Source organism: Danio rerio, chromosome 16 (genome assembly GCF_052040795.2).
Source record: "Danio rerio strain M-AB ecotype USA chromosome 16, GRCz13ab, whole genome shotgun sequence".
NCBI lineage: Eukaryota > Metazoa > Chordata > Actinopteri > Cypriniformes > Danionidae > Danio > Danio rerio.
The window spans coordinates 41,032,405-41,056,899 of NC_141036.1; the positions used below are offsets into that span (position 1 = coordinate 41,032,405).

Genomic DNA, 24,495 nt, shown 5'->3' on the forward strand with positions numbered 1-24,495 from the left:
TGTGAAGCTGTAGATAATTCAATCATCCACATATTGTGACAGTGTCCATACTATGATCTTCTCCCTTATTATAACCCTTTATGCATTCTGGTGTATACAGTATATGCTATTCACCAAGCTACACAAGTACAAACAAGTTTCTACCCTCCTCTGGTAGTTACCTAAAATAAACTCAATAGAAACCAAACCACTTGAAATATTTATCATCCAAAAGAACATATCTTTACATACAATATTCACTTCAGCTGGAAAATCTTTTCTTATTGATTTTCTTAAATCATAAGCTAAACATTAAGCCTCTTTTATCTGTCTTGATTAACTATTTATTTTAACTATCAAATTAACTTCAATTAAATATTATTAGTTACTTATAATTTATTACTACTTTAAATTTAAATAGAAATGTCTAGGACAGATTGCATATTACATTATCTAGATGTTTCTATTAGTGCTCCTATTTTTACACAAACTTTTCAATAGTGTTTAATACCTATTTCAGCATTTAGTGGTTTTCTTTATGGGCAAATCTACATCTGATTTAATTTTAACCCTGACTATGCTGGCTGATTTTATCTGCATCTCAGTCCTGTAATGACAATCATTTAGTTGGAATTTGACACTTCTTTCTTTTACTAATCAATTTTCAGAGCTATATATTAATTCCTTTTTCGTCCTAATTTATGGTACTGTCTTTTGGCTAACATTTATTTCTTAAGGCATTCTCATTAAACTAGTTGTTCATACAATTTTGATGCACTTTTTTATCAGCCGACTAAAACTTACTGTATGTTTTGTAAATTTCTCTTTGCTCTGTTTAACTATTATTCCTTAATATTTTTTTTCAAATTATTTTTCACATATGTTTTCATGTGAAACAATATCTTTTTCTTAAACACTTTTCTCTTTCAATTTTTCTTATAGTAATTTAGAACTGTTACTTTTTGACCTTATCATGTCCTATGAATTCATTAAAATTGTTGTTTCAATCTTCTCTTTAACTATAAATAATTTTTCTAGATTTGAATTTTTCCAGTTTTCAATATCCAATCTTGATTTAGGTCATTCACAATAATATTATGCTTAGATATTATTGCCTTATCAAAAGCTTTTTCTTTTTCTTTAGTTAGTCTGCTGCATTGTAATTTATCATTCTATGTTTAAGGAACTTTATGATTAAACCAATTGAAACTTAAACCTAAATTATTTAACATTCATCATACTATATTATTTAACAATACACATTTAAAGTTTCATCTTAAAATGTAGCTTTTTCAGTCCTCAGTAAATCCTGAGTATGCAGTGCCTGCATCACTGCTGTAGCATGTCACAAGTGTCAACAGCCATTTTGCTCATTGTGTTTTTCAAACACCTTTCCATTTGCCAGTGTACTCAGAGATGTCTGGTAGGTACAAGACTACAGTCCCCCAAAGTTCATCCCTATGTCCTCTTAATTAATATATATAGAATTTAGCTCATGAATTAATAAAATATATATATATATTTTTTTTTTCCATTTTTTCAATTATCAAATAAAGACTCCTTTTGTAGTTTAACAACTTATTTTCTTATTTAATTTCTCAATCATTTTTATCATATGTAAATATGCTTAATTTTCTATTTGTTAAATGTTCTTATAATTAATTTCTTTGGCTTCAGATTGTGCTTCACTTATTTTTCCTAATCTTATTCTAGTGTTTCCTCACTAGTTACATTACATCTTACACTATTTTAATTTCTCTAACATTTCCATACCTGTTTTAATTCAACAGTACTATATGGTGGCCTAATGTCTAATATACCTGTTCAAAATCCTTACTGCAATAGCTTCAAGTTCATAGTACTATTTTAACTCCCCATGTTTGTTTACTTTAAGCATTTTTCCTATCTGAAATGCAATTTTTAATTCTCAATTACCTTTTAAGTACATAAAATATTAACTATATAATTTTTGAACTCACTATTATGTTCTTTCATTTCTCCTCAGTGTCTATGCTTTACATCTGACTCACTGCTTTTACTACAAATAGCTGTTGGCTCAGATGACAGCCTGTAGCTGACTTTAAAACAGATGACAACAGTCAACTTACTCCACAACAATTTTTTTATTGCACTTAAACATAATTTTATCTTTTAAAGCCAAATCTTGTTTTCTTCAAAATGTTGCTGTTTTTTCTAATTTTTATCTTATATTACTTTATAATATATATTTTTAAACATCTTCTCTTTTAATTCTATTAAACAATGTTTGGACTTCTTTTTTCTCCATTTTCCTATGCTTCTTTTCCTTTTCAAAAATTAGCATTTTTGTCTCTTAGATTTTCCTAATTCATTTTTTTAAGCTTATTTTCCTTAAACATTTGATCATTAACTCTTCAATTAATCAATATTCATTAAAGTTTTTTCTTCTAATTCTTTATTTACTCAAATTATTAACTTATCTTTTTTTTTACTGATTTAGTAAATTTATTTCCTGATCAATATAACTATTAATCTCCATATGTAATTATTTCCATGCTTCAATTTTTTTATTTCTTAATATTTATTAGTATAGCTTCTAGTTGCATTTTTATTAACACTTTTTATTTATTAAATCTTATTCTATCATGTATATTTTCTTATTTCATTTATCTTATTACATTACTTTATATTTCTATTTATTTAATACCTTATAATATATCTTTACTCTTTAGCTTCTATCTGTCCTGTGAAACTTTTGTTCTTAAAATAGACAGATTCTTACCACTCCTGAAGCAGACCTTCTTCCAGACTGTCGACATGTCAGGAATTTCAGTCCCCTCTCTGCCTATAGTTCATACTTAAAAACACTTCAAACACACAGAGATTATTCAGAAAAATGTTTAACTCGTATATTCTTGTTTTTTAGTCTGTGTCTTTCAAATGCAATATGATCTCAATTAATTTTATGAGGCTTAAACCTCCTCTGTATCACAATCTCTTCCCTCAACTGCATCACTCTCTATCTTATTGTTCATAAAATCACACAACATATGCAGTCCTTCTTTTATATTATAATATAAAACGATAATTCTTTTAAACTCACTCTTATTGCAAACATACTTCTAAACACAATCATACTTCTCACTCGTCCTAACCTCATCTCTTACACTGTGTAACCTGAACCTCACCTCTATTCTAGTCTCTCTAGATCAGGGGTCGGCAACCCGCGGCTCTAGAGCCGCATGCGGCTCTTTAGCGCTGCCCTAGTGGCTCCCTGGAACTTTTTCAAAAAATGTTTGAAAATGGAAAACGATGAGGGAGGAAAATATATTTTTTGTTTTAATATGGTTTCTATAGGAGGACAAACAATCTTAACGTTTTCCGATGCTGTAAAAGTGTGTAGAATATTTAATTTCAACATTTCTGTCAACGAAGATTTGCGTCATAGCCTGCGACACACGTTTCTATCAGCAGGGCGGGATGCCAGGCAGGTAGCTGTTGTAAACAAACCGGCGGCTGTGTGATGAGCCATGGAGTGCAAGCTGTCTTTGCCAAAGAGGTACAGCGGGGCACGCTTTCTCATTTTCCCTCCCTGAGAGAATTCTAAGAAGCCCATCCCGATCACTCACTCAACGGTGATTATTTACAAGGTGCGATCGTTGATATGCAAACCCCTAACCCCAACCGTCATTGGGGGAAAAGCAAATCGTGCTAAATTGTACGAATTAGATCGTACGAATTCATACGAATTAGCCACTAAATGAAAAAGTTACGAATTGCCGTGAGATTGTGTTGGTTGAGCACATTCCCAGGAATGACTCGAGCTGATCTTGAAATGGAAATGGCAGACTGCGTTTTATTGCACTGTTTGTTGCCCAGATAAGGGGCACGTTGTGCACGTTAATTTTGATGTTGTTTTTTGGAATCCTCAAAATAAAAAAAAAACATTAAAAAAATTAATTTTTTTTCTTTATTTCTTTATTGCATTTCTTTAATTTCTTAAAAGCAAAACATAATGCAATAATATTGTAATGAAGTTAAACTTGAACATTAAACATAATTCATTAATATTGTAATGAAGTTAAACTTGAACATTAAACATAATTCATTAATATTGTAATGAAGTTAAACTTGAACATTAAACATAATTTATTAATATTGTAATGAAGTTAAACTTGAACATTAAACATAATTCATTAATATTGTAATGAAGTTAAACTTGAACATTAAACATAATTCATTAATATTGTAATGAAGTTAAACTTGAACATTAAACATAATTTATTAATATTGTAATGAAGTTAAACTTGAACATTAAACATAATTCATTAATATTGTAATGAAGTTAAACTTGAACATTAAACATAATTCATTAATATTGTAATGAAGTTAAACTTGAACATTAAACATAATTCATTAATATTGTAATGAAGTTAAACTTGATAATTAATCATAATGCATTTATATTGTAATGAAGTTAAACATGATCATTAAACAATTCATTAATATTGTAATGAAGTTAAACTTGAACATTAAACATAATTCATTAATATACTGTAATTAAGTTAAACTTGAGACGGCATTGTACAACAGAGTAGTCACGTGGCGCGTCATTCTCTACAGGATGCACTGCAGGGAAATGAACATTTAATCATGAAGGCTCAGTATGTATTTGTAGCCAACGAAGTCATTTTTATAGTAGGCTAATATAGCTAATATAAATACATACAGCATGTGTTGCCATCATTATAAGGCTTATATAAGGCTTTTAATTTTTTGCGGCTCCAGACATATTTGTTTTTGTTTTTTTTGGTCCAATATGGCTCTTTCAACATTTTGGGTTGCCGACCCCTGCTCTAGATCAAAGGTGATAGCTTCTAAGCACCCCAGCAACACAGACAAATACACAAATACTTACAATTACATAAATACACCTCACTCCTCTTGAGTGACCTGTCCGAGCAGCCTCTAACCTTAGAGCTATAACCACAGAATTCTCCACTACACTCCTCTTGAGTGACCTGTTACTTCTGCTCCCGTCTTTACTGTTCTTCAGTAAAAATAGCATTTCACAGGATTCTTGCCTTTTTTCCCCCAGCCTCCTGAATAATAATATTTATTATTATTAAAACAGAACGGGTACTCCGAGGTCTTTGCGCGCTTCTCTCTACTTTATTAATCTGCTTTAATCTCTTAACTGTCACCACACTTTAAGAACTTCCTTTTAAAACTTAAAAATGCTCTAGGCATAATCTTCATCATTAAAAAATTTCCCAAACATGAGTAACAGTTACTAGTTAACGTTTATCCTATCCGTCAAGGCCCTCTTAGGAAAACACAGATCATTTGCATGCAAATTGTTATTTTCTTCTGGTATTCAAAACCCCTTTGTTTTCCTTTTATATCTTTACTTTTACTTTTTTAGTTTTACTTGTAGTTCTTTATAGCTGGAGAAACAGTTCAAGTGACTTTTTACCGTTACAAGCAGGTCCTTGGTAGAAAAAACACAAACGTATAAGCGAAAATTGCTTACCGTTTTTAATCGTGGCCACATATTTGTGTTTTTCCTCCAAGCCTCAGCATGTCCAGTGTCACCCGTCTATCTCTTTCCAGCCGCACGTGCGGGCGCCATTTGTCGTAAATATTGACTTCTCATCAATTACAAATTATCAGACCAGAGGTTTTGAATATCAGAAAATAGACTTTATTCTCCATAATAAAGCCGAGAAAGAGCAGAGCAGACCCCAGAGCATTCTGAAGTCTCTCCTGGACACCTTCCAAAGTCTCTCCTGCTCCTTCTCCTTTATTTATGTTTTTGACACACCCCTATGTGTCTCTTTTTAACTTTTGACCATTTTTGAATAGGTTTTCTAGTCTAAGGGGTCCTGCTATTCTTGGCTCTCAGCCCACTAGCTCATGTCAACAGAGATGTTACAGGTCTATGTCAGCAAAGTATAGATGCAACTTATGCAAAGGAACTAAGTGTTTACATACATTGTTATGATAGGATAATAACTTGATAATATGTTACTCATTCTAACTTCTGACACATATAGCTTCATACAAGTATTTAACATAAATAATCAGTGCTTTACATATTCAGTTATTCTACACAATCAGTCACTCAGCCTTCTCCTAGTGTTGCTCCTGTGCAGGCATACTCATCTTACACAGACATATCACTGTATTTTTAACACAGGCTGGCATGTTTGCTGCAAACACTACATACATTTTGTGAAGAGAAAATTAACTGCTTTACACTTAGAAAATACTTCATACAGAGAGAATAAAATCTTCTTCACTCACAGCGCGTCACGCAAACACCGCCCACAGAACGTCCCCGAATCAAACGTCACACAACCCGCCCACTTCAGTGGGAATCAGGACAGGCAGATAAAGCACACCATAGAATCATCACGAAACGAAACCATTAAAATGAAGACAACCGAAACAAACAAATGACACGTTACTGTACAGCATTACATGAAATGTCTATACGCACAGACCTGTGTATTTCCATTCATTACATTTTAGTCGCCGACCGACTGTTGGCATTGTGCATCGAGTGCTCTCGCCATTAACGGAGGGACCCAACACAGAGAGCGCACACATCCATAATATAAAGCCACAGAAATTCTCGTTTATAACTCGATATGGCATGTATTTTATAACATCCTCGTTTTGATAGACATCGTGTTAAGTGTTTCCGGCACAAGAGCGAGTAGCCTAATAAAATATAGCCATATTTGTTGCGCTCGGCAGCTATTCACTAAAGCTCTTCATTTAAAGTTTCATTTATAAATTTAACCACATCATATAAAAACATAAACAGTTGTTTGAGGATAAAGAACACATTTTGTGTTTGGACTTTCCCCCGATGCGTTTAAAGCAGCGAGCGCTGCGCAGGACTGAGTGACAGAAAAAAAGGTAGGAAAGATTCTGCTTTCACTCACCCAAATGATGCTCTGTTTGCGCGATTTGATTAATATCATCGCAACCAAATACTTTATAAATAACATTTCAAACCTTCTCCGGTGTTAATTGTTTTTAGAAAATATCGAAAATCTTTTTTTTCAGACAGGTCTTTGTAAAATGAAAGTTAGGATATAAGTGGCTTTAAAACGGTTTGATTTATGTATTGTATATAGGCTACCTACATATAGCTAGCTTTTGTTTATTTTAAATTGGTTTATTTATTTAATACGATTTATATATATATATATATATATATATATATATATATATATATATATATATATATATATATATATATATATATAAATATCCGATATTTGTAATTCTTTAAATTATATTTCAATATAGCTTAGGCTATTTTATCTAGATATGACACTATATTGTTTAAAGTCTATGAAAGTGGGCATGTAATTTGTTAAGTTTTATGTCTTTCTGTTGTATTTATATTGTGTATTATCTCCAAAATAAATACAGAAAAAAGCCGCTCGCGGCATAACAGAGCTGTGAAGGAGCGCTCTTGCCCGGTCTCACACACACATACAGGCATTTAAACGCGCACAAACAAACATTTTACCCTTGACAAAAACTCTGGAAAACCTTTACTGTCTGCTGTGTCTTTAATATGGTGTAAAGATTATTATGCGTTATTGAAACATAAAGGAGAACGCAGCAAAGAACGTCACTATAAATTTAAACTACTTTATTATTTTATGCAGCAGCCTTACATTTAAAAGGGAAACATAAGGGTGATCATACGCAAAAAGACCCCAGACTATAGGGCTAGATGTTTTCTTTCCCTTATTTCTTTATTTGTTTGGCGCATGTGCTCATGTGCAACCAGAAAACTGCCCGCCTCTCCTTTCACTCCGCCCGAAGCCCCAGCTGGCCCTCCTTGGCCCAAGGTATTTGGCGGGCCTAATAAGGCCGGCCGCTGGCCCCAAGAAAGCCCCGCTTTGGCCCGATTAGGCCCCGGAAATGACAGTGGAAACGCGACTGGTCTTGGCTCGCTCGCTTTAGGCGCGATAGTGGAAACGCAGCTAATGACTCCCTGTGCTAATGTCTGTGTCTCTCTGTCTCTCCTCTCTAGCGGACTCCAGCAGTTGACCGATCCTTCACCAGAACTCTCACTCAACCTCACATTCTCCCTGGAGCACCAGAGCACCTATCCACTGAAGAGCACCATATTCATCTCATTTCACGTACTTCACTATATAAATAAATCACCCTCCGGAGACCTGTTTGTAACACCAACGCTTTGTGTATGTGTTTTTCCTCTGACTCGCCACAATAGTCAAAATAAGTTCATGTGGCATAAGTTGTTCAATTATAATTATATGAAGCTAAACAAAAATAACTTTATTCAACAATTTATCTATGGGAGGATTAGAAAGCTCTTGGATTAAATGCTAAATATCTTCATTTGTAGATAATTAATGACAGAATTTCAGTTTTTGGGTGAACTAAACCTTTAAGCAGCTGTAAGCCTCACAAATACGTAAAATTAATTGACTGAAAACTGCTTGAACTTTATTAAAACTGTTTGCACTAATATATTGTGTTAACTACACAGAGGCATGCAGCAGTGGCAACGTCAAAAGAAAGCTTCCCCTAAATCGAGACTAAAGGTTACTTTCTTTGGGGAAGCAGGCACAGACTCTGGTGCCCTACGCAAAGACAGTAGCTAACAGGTCATAATAATTTCGAAGAGGAATTTCAGATCAGATTTCTTTAATTACAACGTCATTTCTGTTGTGCAGTAATGTTAGCAGAGATCGAAGACCGATTGTTCATCTGTGGTGCAGACAAAAGAGGAAAGAGTCCCCTCTACAGCATTAACAGCGTAGGTCAGAATTACTTCAGGTGTGCAGTTTTGATTACAGGTTGTGAATCACATGTATTACTGTTGAACTGTTGATGTCACATGCACTAATTTACAGATATTCTTATTTACCTTTCGGGACCTTGAACATGACAGAAGAAGGTGAGGGAACAGACCCCGAAATGCAGACGAGCTAAAGGCCGATATCAAAGCAACTTGGGCTACAATAGTACCTCAACTTTGTCGAAGGCCGATCGCCTCCATATTGAGGACATAATACAGTACATTAACACATTTTTCAGAAGGCCAGCGTGTGTTTAAGAACTGTTTTATTGGTCAAATGAAATATGCTAATTTTGTGAAATACTGGATTTGAGTTTTTTCATGTTTATCCATAATCATTTAAATTGAAACAAAGGATTGAAATACTTCATTTTGTGTGTTGTGAACTAATAACACATAAGTTAAACTTTTTAAAACAAATTATTCCAATTTTTTTGGCACATACCTGTAGCCTGACCTGTCACCTAAAACGTTTTTGCCATGGCAAACCCTACCAGGAGCATCAGCCCCCAAAAACATAGCTGTAGGATCACTCAGGCAGTGTTTCAGACACAATTTTCTTATTGCTCCCTAATCTCAAAATCTGCAAGAGTAGAGTGATTTGACGCGACCGGCATTTTTAAAAGTAAAATCGAATAGGAAGAAAATGGGAAGAAATCCAGAAGTATTGCTTGGAGTTACTAGGAACGTTGTGCACTTGGCTGTATATCTTATCAGGGAAGAGAACGTGACACAAATTTATCATTTCACTGCCTTCTGAGTGACCCAAAGGTCCGTTCTGAATGAACAGTGAAAATAAAAAGGGATGTCAGAGCTCATTTTCAGCTAAGTTAAGGAAAATGGCACTAGTTAGCTAACCTTTCCCAAACACATTTTAGATGCCATTTATCAAACTCGAGTTAATAAAACAGAAATGACTGGCCGTGAAGGTCATCAGTTCACCCACCGCTGTTTACTGAGTGCAAACACAGATGAGGGATCCACTTGATGACTCGAATGATCTTCGTGGCTGCTTCACGCTTCAGTGTTCGTGTGTCTGGGCCCTGTCATACACCCGGTTTAAGGTGTGATGCAACTGTTGTTTGCTAGTTTCAGCTGGACATTTTGACGTTTTGCAGCACGCTGTTTAAATAGCAAATACATTTGCGTACTGCTCTAAAAAAGGAGGTGTGCTGAGGCGCATTGTTGGCACTTTGCTATTTTGAGGAACTAAACTGTTCAATAGACCAGCTGAGAGGAGGTCTAAAGTCCAGCGCAGAGCGAGTCAGTTGTGCGTATTGCTTAAACATTGCTTAATACACACAGGATGTGCAGCAATTCGCAAATATCTTTACCAATATTATTTATTATATGCAGATTATATTTGTTTTATTAAAAACCAGCTTCGATTTGCCCACCTGTCAACTCACCGGGTTACATAGGCTGAAGCAGGCAAGCCCCCACAGTGTTTACCTGCTGCCATGAACTGAAGTCTAGGAGTTCTTGAGTGTGTTACTCTTAAAGAGACTGTGATGTTGTTTGATGCCTAATCTGCTTTTAATGGGTTACATTAAACTCACTGAATGATATTAAAGTGATGTTTACACACTATTTCTGCATTTTGAAATATCAGCAACAGCTTGAGGTTTGTGTTGTCAATGCAATGTTTACAGTTCTGGTCTTATACTTCTGGGTTTCTTCCCACTGCAGCCTCGCTTTGGTTCTTCAAAATGGTGACTGCGTGAAATAAGCGTATGGCAAAAATCGTATTAGCAGTGTGGTGCAAAATGTCTTTATTTATAGTGCCCTGACCTTTTAATAGCAGGGGAACTGCTATAGAATGTCTCGTACCATCACAACGGTCAAGTATGTTTGACATGCTTTTCTCTCTATTTGCCACTTGCTTTTCTTTTCTTTTGCTGCCTGCTGTTCATTCAATCAACAAATTGCAACCAGTCAAGCACCAAAATCAACTTTCACTTCAAGTTGAGCGAAACCCTCTTTCGCTTGTATGAAACGCGCACTGTCATTGGACAGAAAGAAAACCACAGCTGATTAAAGCGGGAGTTTGAAGATCAGCAAAGTGACTCAGATGACAGGGACTCATTAGCTTTAGCTGATTTCTGTTGTAGAATTTCTCATCTGGGTTATCACTGTCTGTAGAGAAACGTTTTGCAGTTGAGGGGTGACGTTACTGCTGTCTGAATGTCCATCATCATCAGTCAGTCAAGTAGTCTTTATACATTTCCCGAAGGCGATTTGGTTGCAGCATACACGCATGTCACACATAATACTCAAAGCACATAATACAATACAAAATTCTACCCTAAATTCAAAAACGTTACAGCTGAGGGGATGAATGAAAGTTTAAACTGATTTGTTTTACTAATAGGAGTTCTGTATCGATTACTTAAAGGGAGAAGATAAAACTCGTGGTGCATGAACAAACATGCATGGCCCGAGGGGTCCATTCCTCCTCCTCATCTTCCCTTAACTGCGCTATGGCACTTTAATTGCCGACTATTATTATGTTTATGACATTTTAACGACACTTTTTTTCTATTTTTCCCCCCTCTTTTGTTTTTGACACCTAAAAATACACAGACATTGTTGATAGTTCACCGGTTAGGAATTATTGTAAAAATACCCATAATCTATTTTAAGATGCCATTTAATGTCACTAATTAGATTCATTTAATCATTCAAATGTTCTGTGTTTGCATTGTAGTAGGTATGGATTGTATAGATGACATTACACGAATCTGACATGACTGTTCGGGATTGAATAATGCACCTTTTACACCTGTTGGGTCAAATCTGCATTTTCAACATAATTTATTTGTAACATAAAGAATGAATTATTAAGTAATTATGCTTAGTTTCAATCAAGAAAACCTTTATTTAATACAATTAGTAACATTTACAGTTGTATTCTTACTATAACATCTTGAATTTAGCGAACAGTTTCCAGCCAAAATGCATGCGAGCAACTCAATGAGCGCGGACATTTTGGAAAGGTCAAAAAAGCTCTTCCACTGCCTGCAGTGTCATTAAAATCCACAAGAGGGCAAAATACACGTATCAAAGTATATACAGCAGGCTTTCAATCAAACGAATGCTCAGGTTTATAATATACAGATCTTATAAACTTGTGTATTAAAGATAATACGCGCTGCTTTATAGGGTAAAGGTCACAGACCCTCGCGAAAGACGACTCGTTGCTTGGCAACAGCAGAACGCGTTCTAACGGTTGTAGAGGGTCTGCAGGCGCGCGCAAACTCAGCTTCAGTAATCTGCTGGAACAAGAAATGAAGGTTGATTGTAAAAGTTGTTCCGAGTCTCGGTCGATAAACACATCGAGCAAAACAGTTGAGCGATTTCAGAAGATGTCTACAAGACCTTTCGAGATTCTAGCGGAAATGGAAAGTTGTAAGACTTTGACGGGTAAGTCCAGACACTAAGAACACATGTGTTTCGTATTTGCCTGTTTTATATGTCAATTTTTGATACTAAAACTCTACTTTTACACTGTAAAATAACTTGTGTACTTATTTTGGATTAATAAATACAATCATACACTGCCGTAAGCCCGTCTGACAGTAGCTTTAACCCATTTGTGTGTACGTTCAGGTGTCTGTTATCCCGGCGCTGCTGTTTAGCCGAAATATGGCGATCATAACTCGATAACCTGACGGTACACAGAGGTGTTTTCAGAGCATAGTGAATATAAATGCAGATTCAGTGTTTTAGTGAACAACATCAGTCTATTTAATACAATAAACACCAGAGTAAAATGCAGATAACCTACTAACTCTTACTTGAGTCAGAGTCAAACTCTTCCTAACGAATATATAATGATATACAGGCGTGTAGCCAGCCTGGGGGGAAATAGGGCTTCTTTTTCTAAAAAAAATGTGGACCTTTTTGTATTTATTCGCCTTATGTTTCTCTTAATAATGATATTATAATACTGCATTTTAGTGACATTTTAAGCACTGCTTTTAGCTGGATTAGCTTGATGGATGGTCATCATAATAGCACTTTAAGATACCAAAAAAAAACTGTTTGCTAAATATAAAGAATTAAGAAATATGAAAAAAAACTTATTTTAAAAATACAAATTATTATAACCTCCTGGGGCTGGAGTGTCCACATATGTGGACGGCACATTTAAGCTCTTAAGTGGCTATTTAAAATACTTTGAATGTTTTATATTTTCTTACAGGCATACATTGTCATCCTGCAACTGTTTTCAGCATATGAAATGTCCCAAACCCTATTCTGAACTTTCAGAAATGGGGGAAAAATTTGTTTTTACCCTCTGGTAGTCATGTTGCTATGTTATATATGCATTCAAAAACATTCAGGAAAGGGTTTTATGTAAATTCAGACCACGAGTCCACATATATGGACACCATGTTTCTCTAAAAGTACATCATATCAAAAGATGATACTTAGATTTTTATTCTACTTAGGTTCCAATAAGCCCAAATAGCAAATAGAAATAAAAAAATGCATGTAAAAATCATCTTGGCCCTTAAGAGGATATCATATATAATTTAAAAAAAAGAGTTAAAGTTTTAAATGAAAAAAATTGTGGTCTTTTGTCATTTAATGAGAAAATAAACTGGCAAGCACATTGAACTTTCCTCAGTCAGAATTCATCCTTCTAAAACAATAATATTAATAATGCAGAGCTTCACTTTTTGAAGGTTTATGGATAACAAAAATAGCCCAATTAGTATTAATATTACCTTGAACATGGGCCGCTTTTGGCTTCAAAACCTTCATAGTGTTTTTTTTCTTCTTCAAGAATAAGGTCCAAGATTCAGAATAAACGTTGGGCTACTTGTAGTGAAAGATGACTTCACTTTTGTCATATTGTATGTTGTCTTGCTGGATGAGGATGTTTGACTCATGAAAAATATTAGTTTGCATACTGATTAGCTGAAGTCACACTGATGTGACGTCAACAGATGATTCGGCTTTTTTCAACAGGTTATTTTCACAATTTATGATGGTGTAGGAGCCAAAATAGGACAAATGAGGTTATGTATAGGACAAATTCTGTACTATCCCCTCCCCCCACACTCTGGCTACGGGCCTGAAATATGACAGAAGCATGAAATTATTTACAAACTTGCTGCTGTAAATCTGAGTGTTTGATATTTATAATCTGCACCGCTAAGAACTTCATTTGACTATTTAAAAGGGGATTTTTTCTCAATGTTAGGATTTTTTAATGAAATATTGACAATAAAAATCAAGATTGAGATTTAGAGTTTATTGTTCGTTGTGTTTTAATCCACAGTAGGAGGAAGAGGAGTGAAGAGGAAAGCGGAGGATGATTTTCACAGTATTTTAGGTGAAGGCAAACCATACGCTCTGCGGAAACGCATCAGAGTTGCAGAGCTGGAGAACACAAGAGACACAGAGATGAGCAGCTATCAAGAGAAAACCAGCTCAGGTGTGTCTCCATCAAAACTTGTACAGCTTCAGCACCATACATTTATCACCACTGAAGATTCTGAAACATGAAGCAGGGTGCAAAGTGTTTCACTCAGTTAGCTGCTAAATCCAGTGAGCATGCGGAGATTTTGGCCACTAGGCAACAATACAGTGTCTGGATCAAAGTGATTGATTTATCTATTATGGCCAAAATCAATACAATATTATATTATGATCATGCTCCATCAAGTTGAACACTTTCTACTGTAAACATGTCAGAACTCAGATGTTGATTTGAACTTAATTCGGGCACTTTAAAGGGGATTTTCTCAATCTTTATATTCTGAAGAGTGTATTGTTCATTGTGTTGTCATCCACATTAGGAGGAAGAGGAGTGAAGCGGAAAGCGGATGATGATTTTCACAGTGTTTTAGGTGAAGGTAAACCTTATGCACTGCGCAAACGCATCAAAGTTGCTGAGCTGGAGAACACAAGAGTGGACGCCGACACAGAGGCGTCCAGCTCAGGTCAGTCCACTCTTTATGACTGGAGAAATACTGGAAAACTGGAGCACTGCTGCCATTCGTTAAATCCCAGAGTAAAATAAATGCCAATTAATGAAATAATCGATTATTAATAATTCATTATTGACTGTAATCCACATCAGGAGGAAGAGGAGTGAAGAGGAAAGCGGATGATGATTTTCACAGTGTTTTAGGTGAAGGTAAACCTTATGCACTGCGGAAACGCATCAGAGCTGCTGAGACGTCCAGCGATGAGAACAGCAGCTCAGGTCAGTCTCCCGTTACAGAATCACACTTTTCTACAGTTTCATCACTTAAAATTCATAATACAGAGGCAAGCTGCAAAGTATTTTAATCAGTTAGCTGCTAAAGCAATGGCAGAAATACACGGTATGTGTGAAAATTATCCACTTTTATTTGTGCCAAAAAATCATTCAAATAGGGCGACGCGGTGGTGCTGTGGGTAGCATGTTCTCCTCACAGATAGAAGGTCGCTGGTTTGAACCTCGGCTGGGTCAGTTGGTGTTTCTGTGTGGAGTTTGCATGTTCTCCCCATGTTGGCATGGGTTCCCCCACAGTCCAAACTATTTTCTACAATGTAGATTGTGTCAAAGCAGCTTAACATAGAAGTTGTAGTAAATTGAAACTGTGTCAGTCCAGTTTTCAGAGTTGAAAACAAACGTGAAAAAGCTTCATTACTGGCATAAAAAATAAATGATTCTTAAGATTAGGAGTGTATTGTTCATTGTGTTGTCATCCACATTAGGAGGAAGAGGAGTGAAGCGGAAAGCAGATGATGCTTTTCAGAGTGTTTCTGGTGGAGGTAAACCATCTGCCCACCGGAAACGCATCAGAGTTGCTGAGCTGGAGAAAACAAGTGTAGACGCCGACACAGAGGCGTCCAGCTCAGGTCAGTCCACTCTTAATGACTGGAAAACTGGAGCACTGCTGCCATTTGTTGAATCCCAGAGTAAAATAAATGGCAATATTGAAATAATCGATTATTAATAATTCATTATTGACTGTAATCCACATCAGGAGGAAGAGGAGTGAAGAGGAAAGCGGATGATGATTTGCAGAGTGATTCTGATGGAGTCAAACCATACGCTCTGCGGAAACGCATCAAAGCAGCAGAGACGTCCAGCGATGAGAACAGCCGCTCAGGTCAGTCTCCCGTCACTCTTCTACAGTTGCTGCTCTGTGCTGTCAAATAAAACACAAACATATTAAAACCTCGCTAAACAAACAGAGCAGAAATAGAGGATGTGTGACGTCATTAACATGAACACACACACTGGCTGTGTCTAAAATCACACGCTTCCATACTAAATAGTACATTAAGACAGTATGTGAGCCGAGTAGTATGTCTGACCTCACAGTATTTGACAAACAGCATGTGAGAAGTACCCGGATGACCTACTACTACTGGAGAGATTCTGAAGTGTGCATCCAGTGGACACTACACTGTCCCATAATGCACTGCGAGATCATTCATGAATCACTCCTCTAGTGGATTTTGGAGATTTTGATAATAAAAGTCTCACATAATGTGCCTTTAAACCTGTGAATGATGCAGTATTGTGCAAAGTATTTCTCAGTAGAGCTTCATGACAAAACATCTGGAAAGTAGTAGCACTGCTGCCATTTGAACAGATCCCCAAATACAATAAATGCCAATTAATGAAAGAACTGATCATTAATAATGCATTGTTGACTGGAATCCACAGAAGCTCCAAGAGCACTGAAGAGGAAGGCTGGATGTCTGGATCAGGACACAGTTGCTGCAAAACGAGTGAAAACAGCCCAGATCCAACATGGCGGCAGCAGCAAAACTGCAGCAGAAGACAGAAGTTCAGCTAAAGACAGCAGCTCAGCTAAAGACAGCAGCTCAGCTAAAGACAGCAGCTCAGCTAAAGACAGCAGCTCAGCTGAAGACAGCAGCTCAGCTAAAGACAGCAGCTCAGCTAAAGACAGCAGCTCAGCTGAAGACAGCAGCTCAGCTGAAGACAGCAGCTCAGGTTCGTCTTCTGCCGTAATGTTTTCTGTCTAATCTGCAGGGTTTTGTTTTATTTTTCAGAGTTTTACAGAATTTTCTCATGATTAGATTGAGCAGAAGAGTAACAGGAGTGAGCAAATGTCATAAATGTGATGTGTTTTTCTCCAGGATCTTTACTTGACAGATATGTGCTTGGGAAGAAGCTGGGAGAGGGATACCATGGCACTGTCTATCTGGCTACACGGAAATCTGACGGCCAGAAGGTAACATTCAATTTTCCTTTGTGTGTGTGTGTGTGTGTGTGTGTGTGTGTGTGTGTGTGTGTGTGTGTGTGTGTGTGTGTGTGTGTGTGTGTGTGTGATCAGACATCTCTCTGGTTGAATAAGTTTTGACTTTATGCTTTTTTTGCAGGTTGCCATAAAAATTGTGACTAAAAAGCTTCTGGGAACGCGGTACCCGATGGTAAGTTTGCATACTCTACTGAAAATATCTGAAGAGAAGTGATGAACTCCAAGTTTAGTCATGTTTTCATGTTGTGTATTGAAAGGTACACGTGTAAACAACACGCTTTATGGAAAAGACTGAAACTGGACGTGTTTAGTCATTTCCAGAAATCCTGTTTTGACTGAATATTAAAGAGTTTCTGGACATTTCTAATATTGGGGGTTATCAGCTTTAGTAGATGAACTGTGGAGCACAACACCAGTCATAATGTCTGAAACTGATATTTGTGGATCGTCTGAAAGATCAATAAAGAAGCTTGTCAATAATGTTTGCTTTGTTAGAACAATATTTGATGAGAGATGCGGCTGTTTGACCATCTGGAAGGTGAAAAACATCTGAGTATTGAGAAAATCAGGTTTAAAGTGAATAACTTCAACTAAGTCCCGCATATTTCCATGTAAACTACATATGATAATAATACCACATCGATAAGAAATGCACAAACATATACTGAAACTAAATCTTTAATTAAAGTCAGAATTGAGAGTTTTCCTAAAAATAAAACCGCATGACAAAAGACTGGTGTAGTGGTCCAGGGGCACATGTAGTGTTGAGTTTGAGTTCATATGTGAACATAGCTCTGTTTCCATCCACCTGTTTCATGCACATTTAGGATTCCGTTGAACGATGCTTTCACTAAGCTTGCGTTTCTGCTCATACAAGTAAACAACTTGTTGTGTTTGTTGCGATGGGCATTGTCGCTGTCCACTCAGGAAACACAACCCATTAGGTTCTCTCCGCCACTCCGCAAGCTTACGAGCTGTGTGTGCGCCTGAGTCTGTATTGTGAGCTGTGTGTGTGCGCTCAGCGCGAGCCTCTACTGAACGGGCGTGCTCAGCCGAGAACTGCGAAGGCTTTTATACTTGACGCACTCGCCGTTGTACTATTGGGCAGAAACATGAGCATTCCTAATGTCAGATTTCCTACTGTGCAGACTAATTTCGCAAATTAGAAAAGGTTGGTCAGTTAATTATTCTAATGTTAGTAATGTTTATTCAGCAATAATTCTCCAGAACCGAAAGCAGAACCGTTAACGTCAGAGTTTTTCCTATACTTCGGTCTTTTATAATTTAGCACCGATACCCATAAAGTACAGAGTTCTGGTACCCATCTCAAGCCTCAGTCCTCCGTCAGTCTGTCATCACAGTGCTTCAGTATTCTTCTTCTTCTATTATTATTCCCTCCAGAACTGTCTTGAGCATCTGTCTCTAAAAGCCACCGCATTCACCGCGCTCATTGTGTTTAGTCTTGGTCTTCTGAGGCGAAACTCATTTCTCTGACTGATATTTGCCGCCAGTTTATAATTCAGTGATGATTTAGTTCTCTTGGACTCATTGATGGAAACGCTGCTTTATTCTTTTATATGATCTGCCAGTTTTGCACATTTAATCTGCATCTTTGGATGGAAACACAGCTATAGACACATAACAATGTCATTTATATATAAGACATTCACATCTAACCTTTTCCTGACTTGTTTTTTCTCTAGTGGACAAATACATCTACTATATATGTGATCCCAGAAGCACGTCATATGATGTTTCTCAAGGAACCTCCGCTCTGCCCGCACGTCATAGAGCTGTACGAGTACGCCGTGGAGGGAAGGAAACACTACCTGGTCATGGAGTACGCGTCCTCGTACATAACCTTGGGGAAGTTCATCAGGAAGAACAATGGCCGCTTGAGCGAGAGTGTTGCCCGGCAGCTGATCATGCAGCTCATTATTGCTGCACAGCGCTGCCTTGAACATGGCATACACCATGATGACATACATCTAGAAAACATCCTGGTCAATCCAAAGACCCTGCAGCTCAAGCTGATTGATTTTGGCTACAGTTTTTTTATTCCAAAAACCTACTGGAGATCCCCCTATCTGGGTGAGTTGGCTTTTTAGTGCTGCTTATTAAAGGGAAAGTTCACACAAAAATGAAGATAGTTTTAGTAATGAATAACTCTCATGTCGTCCTGAACCCCTGAGAGCCCTGAACACAAATGAAGATATTTTAGATGAAATCTGAGAGCTCCATAGACAGCAAGGGTCTATAAAAGGACCCAAAGCATCCTCAAAACAGACCGTATGCCTTCAGTGGATCAATCAGAGCATTATCAGACTCTGAGAATACTTTTAAATAAAGACTTTAGTGAACAGGTTCTCACCCTCAGTGTCAGTATATTGCGCACGTTCAGGACAGCTCTGAGGCTTTCACGCATGTTGCTCTCAGTTGCACTGCTGATGTATCATCTCGGATGCGCCTGTGCTTTCTTCAAATTAGAGGAGGTCATCAGCGGTGTACGCCACCGCACAGAGCTCTTCTGAGTGCGCGCAATATACTGACACTGAGGACAAGAAACTGTTCAATAAAGTCATGATTTCCAGTTAAACCACTGAAGGCATATATGGTCAGAGAGCTCTCGTGTTTCTTCTAAAACATCTTCATTTGTGTTCAGAAGCTGAATGAAAGTCTCAGGGGTTTAGGACGACATGAGGCTGAGTTATTAATAAGAGAATGACATTTTTGGGTGAACTGACCCTTCATCTGTAACCTCCTGTGCATGTATGCTGATGTCAGGAGGGCAAACATATTGTGAATTACTAACATGAAAATCTCTCTTTTGCAGGAGTAACGAGATACCGTAAAAAGGAGGGGGAACACTTCACATATCTTTTTTGTGCTATCCATTCGTATGTCAGTGATGTTGTACGAGTGCTGTCACATATGGTCAATGGATATCGCTGTTTCTCCAGATATGGACGTCCACGATGTCACCCCAGTTTGTCAGCAGGTGAGAAAACAACACTACACAGTGACAGAAGCTCTCAGTGAATGCTCTCACTTTAATATCGAGTGACATCAGAATTAGTTTTATTGCCAAAAAAAATCTATCCATCTATTAAATTAATCAATATATTAAAGAAACGTTGACTAGAATTCTGCATTATAGGCTTAAATTATAGAGAGAGATAACAGATGAACCGAGACTGCATCAGATCATGAGGTAGATCAGTGTTGATCTTTCTTTCGAGCTGTCAATGCGGAAATGAACAAAACAACAGGCCTAATAGAACATATTATAAGATTAAAATATGGAAAATTTATCAGATGGTAACTTTTCCTACTGGATAAACTGCTCTCGGTAATATTTCAGCATGTTTTTACTTTCATATTAGACATGAAACGCACATTTGCCGGTAGGAATGACATCTCATCCTGCTCATCATTCTTCGTTAAACCGAATGTATGGCTATTACACAATCATAAGACACTGTGATATAGCGTGGTTCGTTAGCTTGTTGGATCGCTTTGTTTTCTCACTACAATCGATCCACTCAATCGAACAGAGAACACCTCATTCAGGCAATCTTGGACCGATTGATTAGGCGCGGTTCCGAGTGCGATTGCTGGATTCACTTATGCCAAACAAACCGCACAAACGAGGGAAACGAGACAGATTCCGTAACAAACGTTTATGTGTGAAAGCACCCTAAGATTGTACTTGCATGCACTTGACAGACGGTCACAGCCAAACTTTTATGACAAGGCAGCACTGGCTTGATCGGCCAGTAACCATTCTGTTCACTGGCCCGAGCGTATCGCAGGCTGGCTCCAGGCCATTGCAGGCCATTGGGCAGTCCTTATTGTCAAGCCCTGAACTGTGTAAATAATTATTGATAAAATGCTTATATTAGCCGCTGTTTGTTTACCTTCAAGCTCCGCTTAAGTTGCGTGATGTGTGCATGTAAAGCAGCTGGTGAGCGCCAGCACACATATTATGTACATCTCAACATACAAAAGTGTTCCTCTATATGTTTTCATCAAAGTTGTTCACAATACTCGTCCATCCACAGAATTTGTAATGTCGTCAAATGTGTAAACACGAAGCTGCTGTTCGTGCTTCTGCTTTGGATGTCTCTGGGACAAAGCAGCTGCATGAATGCTAAAGCTTTAAATAAATGTGAAGCCATCAACAAAAGCCCGACCGCTTCTCTGTGTACAAACACAAGCGCTGCCGTTTAGAGCTTATTTCCGGTGAATGATGTCAGAATTTACCGGTATTTTGGAATTGATGTGTGAATATTCTTTATGGGAAAAATTCCAGAACATCTTTGCCTTTGTCAACAGTGTTTTTCTTTTTTATTTACCGGCAAAGTCGTTCCAGTAATTTTCTGGATATTTACTGGTATTACTGTGTGAAAGGGGCTTAAGACAAGTTAAAGTACTATTGCAGCAGATTTGACTGAATCTCTGACTCTGTCATGTATTTGATATTATAGCTCATAGTAACATGTGTTAGCTACCTCATCCATTTCTGACCGTATTTGCGACTTGGTTGATCCCCGTTGGCTCCAGATAAAGCACACATCCAATGAAAGCTTCAGCGATGGTTACCGAGTTGCTATGGTTAAGGCTAATATTTGCGTGTGGCGCATTCATCTAGAACTGATTATGACTGACTGAAACTGGATTTAATGATTTCATTCCAGCCAATCAGAATCAAGAATTTCACCAGAACACTGAATAAATCTCTGTGCTGTATCATCATCAAGAGCATCCATGACTAACATAATCTCTTTTTAATATTTCCACAGATTGCCGGGATCTGTTTAAGTGGGTGATCGGTTTCCGTCCTGAAACTGGACCTGTTTTAGAGGAGATTTTGGAGCACAAGTGGTTCAGCATGACGTAGAGGCCATCATCAGCAGGAAACGGTTTCATTCTTCCATGTTTGATGTTTGTCATTTGTTGTTTTCCGCTTCTGCTTCCCAAATGCTGCACTTCCTCCTGCGAGGGTTGTAGTCTGAGTTGCATGAAAATGAGGGCCGGTTGAAGCATCCCTATTGGTCCACCAGCTCTAGACCGACAGCTCCTCCTCCAGCCAATCAGGTGAGGAAGGAAGCTGATGTCAGTCTAATGGCGGCCGATGCGCACAGGCGACGACGGAGATTGAGTGTTAGCGCTAATCCTCAGCTGGGGTAGAATGTGTCTGCGGCAGGACAGCATTAATAGTTGAAATAAGGAAAGCAGGTTGATTGACGTTTAGACAGGACGTCGTGTTTTATATGAACTGGGTTAGCACCAACTGTAGAGTAAATAGTCATATTAAGGGAAATAGTCACAGATGAATCAATCAAACTGCTGGATTTATTAGCATACTGGTGTGCTTTATTTCTCTAGCTGTAGGAGTAATAGTGAAAGATAAAGTCTGCATATCATTACTGTAGTGCGTCAATACTTTATAAAGACAGGAAGCCTAGATTAGACAGTGCTCGTAGCTCTAACGGGACTTTAGGCAGGTTTAAGTGAGATAAGCGCATATAACAGGGGCGTCGCGGGCCGGTTTTGAAGGCGTTTTCTCTTTAACAGAGATAGGCTAGGGTGGTGTAGATGGCGCTGACGGGGCAGGATTATATGGGCCGATACGCTAGATATAAGAGCCTCCTGCCACAGACAGATTTTAGCCCAGCTGTGGATTTGTCAGATCTGATGAGGATTATTTCTAGTGCTGCTGCTCACACCTTTCTGCTTTCTTCTTCTTCTCACTTGTTCTCCAAGCGAGCGCTGGATTTCTGCAAATGAGCTTTAACATAAACCAGTAGCTGAAGGGGTTTAATGGAGACATTTTGAACAGCAGGGTTTGCTAAATAACAGCGCTTTAGTGAAGACTGGGACATTTAGAGATTAGTTACGGACACAAGTGTAGTTTAGAGTATGACTTTAATAGATGTTTATTGATATTAATCAGCTTATTATTGATGATGTTTAGTTTATTTCTGCTCGTGTTCTTTAGATTATGTGCTGGAAATCCTGTGCTTGTTTGGAGAAAATCTTTGGTCCTCATTGATGAAACATCAGTAAATATTGGAGGAAGTTAGTGATAGTTAAAGGTTTGATAGTTAAACGTGTTCATTATTGAAGGATAATCAGTCAGGGTTAGGGTTTAGGGTTAGACATACTCAACATAGAGGAGTAATCATCTTTACTAATGAGGACAGACCTCACCTCTTTCTTTCTGTTTTCTTTCTTTCTTTCTTTCTTTCCCAGTTCCCTCTAAACACCTGATTTTTTGTTTTTAGAGTTAGGTTATGGTTAGGATGTTTGTTAGGGTTATGGTTGGGTTAGGGTTATGGTTGGGTTAGGTTTTGGTTAGGGTTGGTTTATGGTTGGGTTATGGGTTAATTATTTTTTGCTTTATGTTTAGTTTTAGTCTCTCCTCTTTCTTCTTCTCTGTCACTGTTGTGTGATCACTGCAGATTGTTATTTAAGAGCGATTGGTAATTATTATACACTTCTCTGTCCTCGCCTGTGCGTATCGACCATCATTAGAGTGACGTCAGCTTTTCTCCTCGCCTGATTGGCTGGAGAAGGAAGCTGTCAATCTAGAGCTAATGGGCCAATGGGGAGGCTTCAGCCGGCCCTCATTTGCATGCAGCTCTGACTGCGACACTCGCAGGAGGAAGTGCACAATGTGGAAAGCAGAAGCGGAAAACAGCATCATGTCAAAAAACAATGGAAGTATGAATTCCTGATGATCTGATTTGGTCACTGACCACATGTGTGCTGCTCTTCTATCATTTCTGTGAAATTGAGACTGTACGCAGAGCGGCCTGCGAACCCCATGGAGTGTGTTGAAGCTGTTTTCTGCTGATCAAACTGTAAACTATTGTCTTCAATAAACTGTATCTCTGACTCCTGCTCTTTGTTCATCACACCGGCTCCTTGCATTAACACAAGTCAAATCCTTCACCGTATGATACGGCATGTTTATTGTACATATCGCTGTCAATTTCACATTATGCTGTTTTTTTTTTTGTTTTTTGTTTTATTTAGTATGCTGTTGTATTTGCACTGTTTGTGTTTTGCACTGTCATTTTATTTGCACTATCTGTATTTTGTACAGTCTGGAGCCAGCACCTAAGCTTTCCACTCATCATAGCACACTGCTGCTGATGATGTGACAATAAAAGTGATTTGATTTGATTTGGACTGTAATGCTCTCAAAACATGCCTGAACTACTTTATCTGTGTGTTGATCTGACAATAAGTGTGAACACAACACAAAACAACACAGAGAAGATCTGTTTTACAGACTGCAGACTTAGTTTAGCCTTTATAGAACAATATTGATGCGTCATGTAACGTTTAACCTATCAAAGGCTTTAAGTCCAAGCGGAATCTGACATAAGTGAAGTCATCTTTCACCACTGACCTGTACTGTTGTTAAATAGAGAA

At 37.6% G+C, this 24,495-nt stretch overlaps 3 protein-coding genes across 11 annotated transcripts in view; 2 read left to right on the forward strand and 1 right to left on the reverse strand.

The window, feature by feature from the left end:
* LOC148679583 (uncharacterized) overlaps positions 1 to 8,184 on the forward strand; it is a 44,813-nt gene extending 36,629 nt beyond the window's left edge. For all 5 annotated transcript variants that reach the window (XR_015945043.1, XR_015945044.1, XR_015945045.1 and 2 more), the window contains one exon: positions 8,021 to 8,184. The gene's annotated coding sequence lies outside the window, so the exon portion shown is untranslated. The remainder of the gene's footprint in view (positions 1 to 8,020) is intronic.
* Positions 1 to 24,495, reverse strand: part of LOC137487942 (serine/threonine-protein kinase pim-2) — a 101,998-nt gene that overhangs the window by 59,867 nt on the left and 17,636 nt on the right. Inside the window, exon 4 of one of the 4 annotated variants that reach the window (XR_015511746.1) lies at positions 15,834 to 15,969. The exons of the other annotated variants lie outside the window; for them this stretch is intronic. The gene's annotated coding sequence lies outside the window, so the exon portion shown is untranslated. Of the gene's footprint in view, positions 1 to 15,833; positions 15,970 to 24,495 lie in introns of those variants that run through there. 4 annotated transcript variants of the gene reach the window in all.
* Positions 7,920 to 24,243, forward strand: LOC141378255 (uncharacterized). 2 transcript variants are annotated; one of them, XM_087287442.1, is made up of 14 exons: positions 7,920 to 8,192; positions 8,504 to 8,621; positions 8,691 to 8,773; positions 14,106 to 14,261; positions 14,626 to 14,769; positions 14,910 to 15,035; positions 15,533 to 15,676; positions 15,805 to 15,930; positions 16,494 to 16,784; positions 16,931 to 17,025; positions 17,174 to 17,224; positions 18,756 to 19,143; positions 19,886 to 20,050; positions 21,855 to 24,243. In XM_087287442.1, exons 4-14 carry the CDS (start codon positions 14,231 to 14,233, stop codon positions 21,950 to 21,952), a joined length of 1,659 nt encoding a protein of 552 aa, XP_087143568.1. In that variant the 5' UTR covers positions 7,920 to 8,192; positions 8,504 to 8,621; positions 8,691 to 8,773; positions 14,106 to 14,230; the 3' UTR covers positions 21,953 to 24,243. The 2 variants fall into 2 exon arrangements, with proteins under 2 accessions (XP_087143568.1, XP_087143565.1); XM_087287439.1 differs by lacking the exons at positions 7,920 to 8,192; positions 8,504 to 8,621; positions 8,691 to 8,773 and adding an exon at positions 12,137 to 12,238.

Bases quoted from the DNA above. Each gene is read 5' to 3' on its own strand.
- LOC141378255 (XM_087287439.1), top strand. From the start codon at position 12,181: ATGTCTACAAGACCTTTCGAGATTCTAGCGGAAATGGAAAGTTGTAAG. The intron at 14,262-14,625 runs GTGTGTCTCCAT...CATCCACATTAG, and splicing joins TCAAGAGAAAACCAGCTCAG to GAGGAAGAGGAGTGAAGCGG. The intron at 20,051-21,854 runs GTGAGAAAACAA...ATATTTCCACAG, and splicing joins TCACCCCAGTTTGTCAGCAG to ATTGCCGGGATCTGTTTAAG.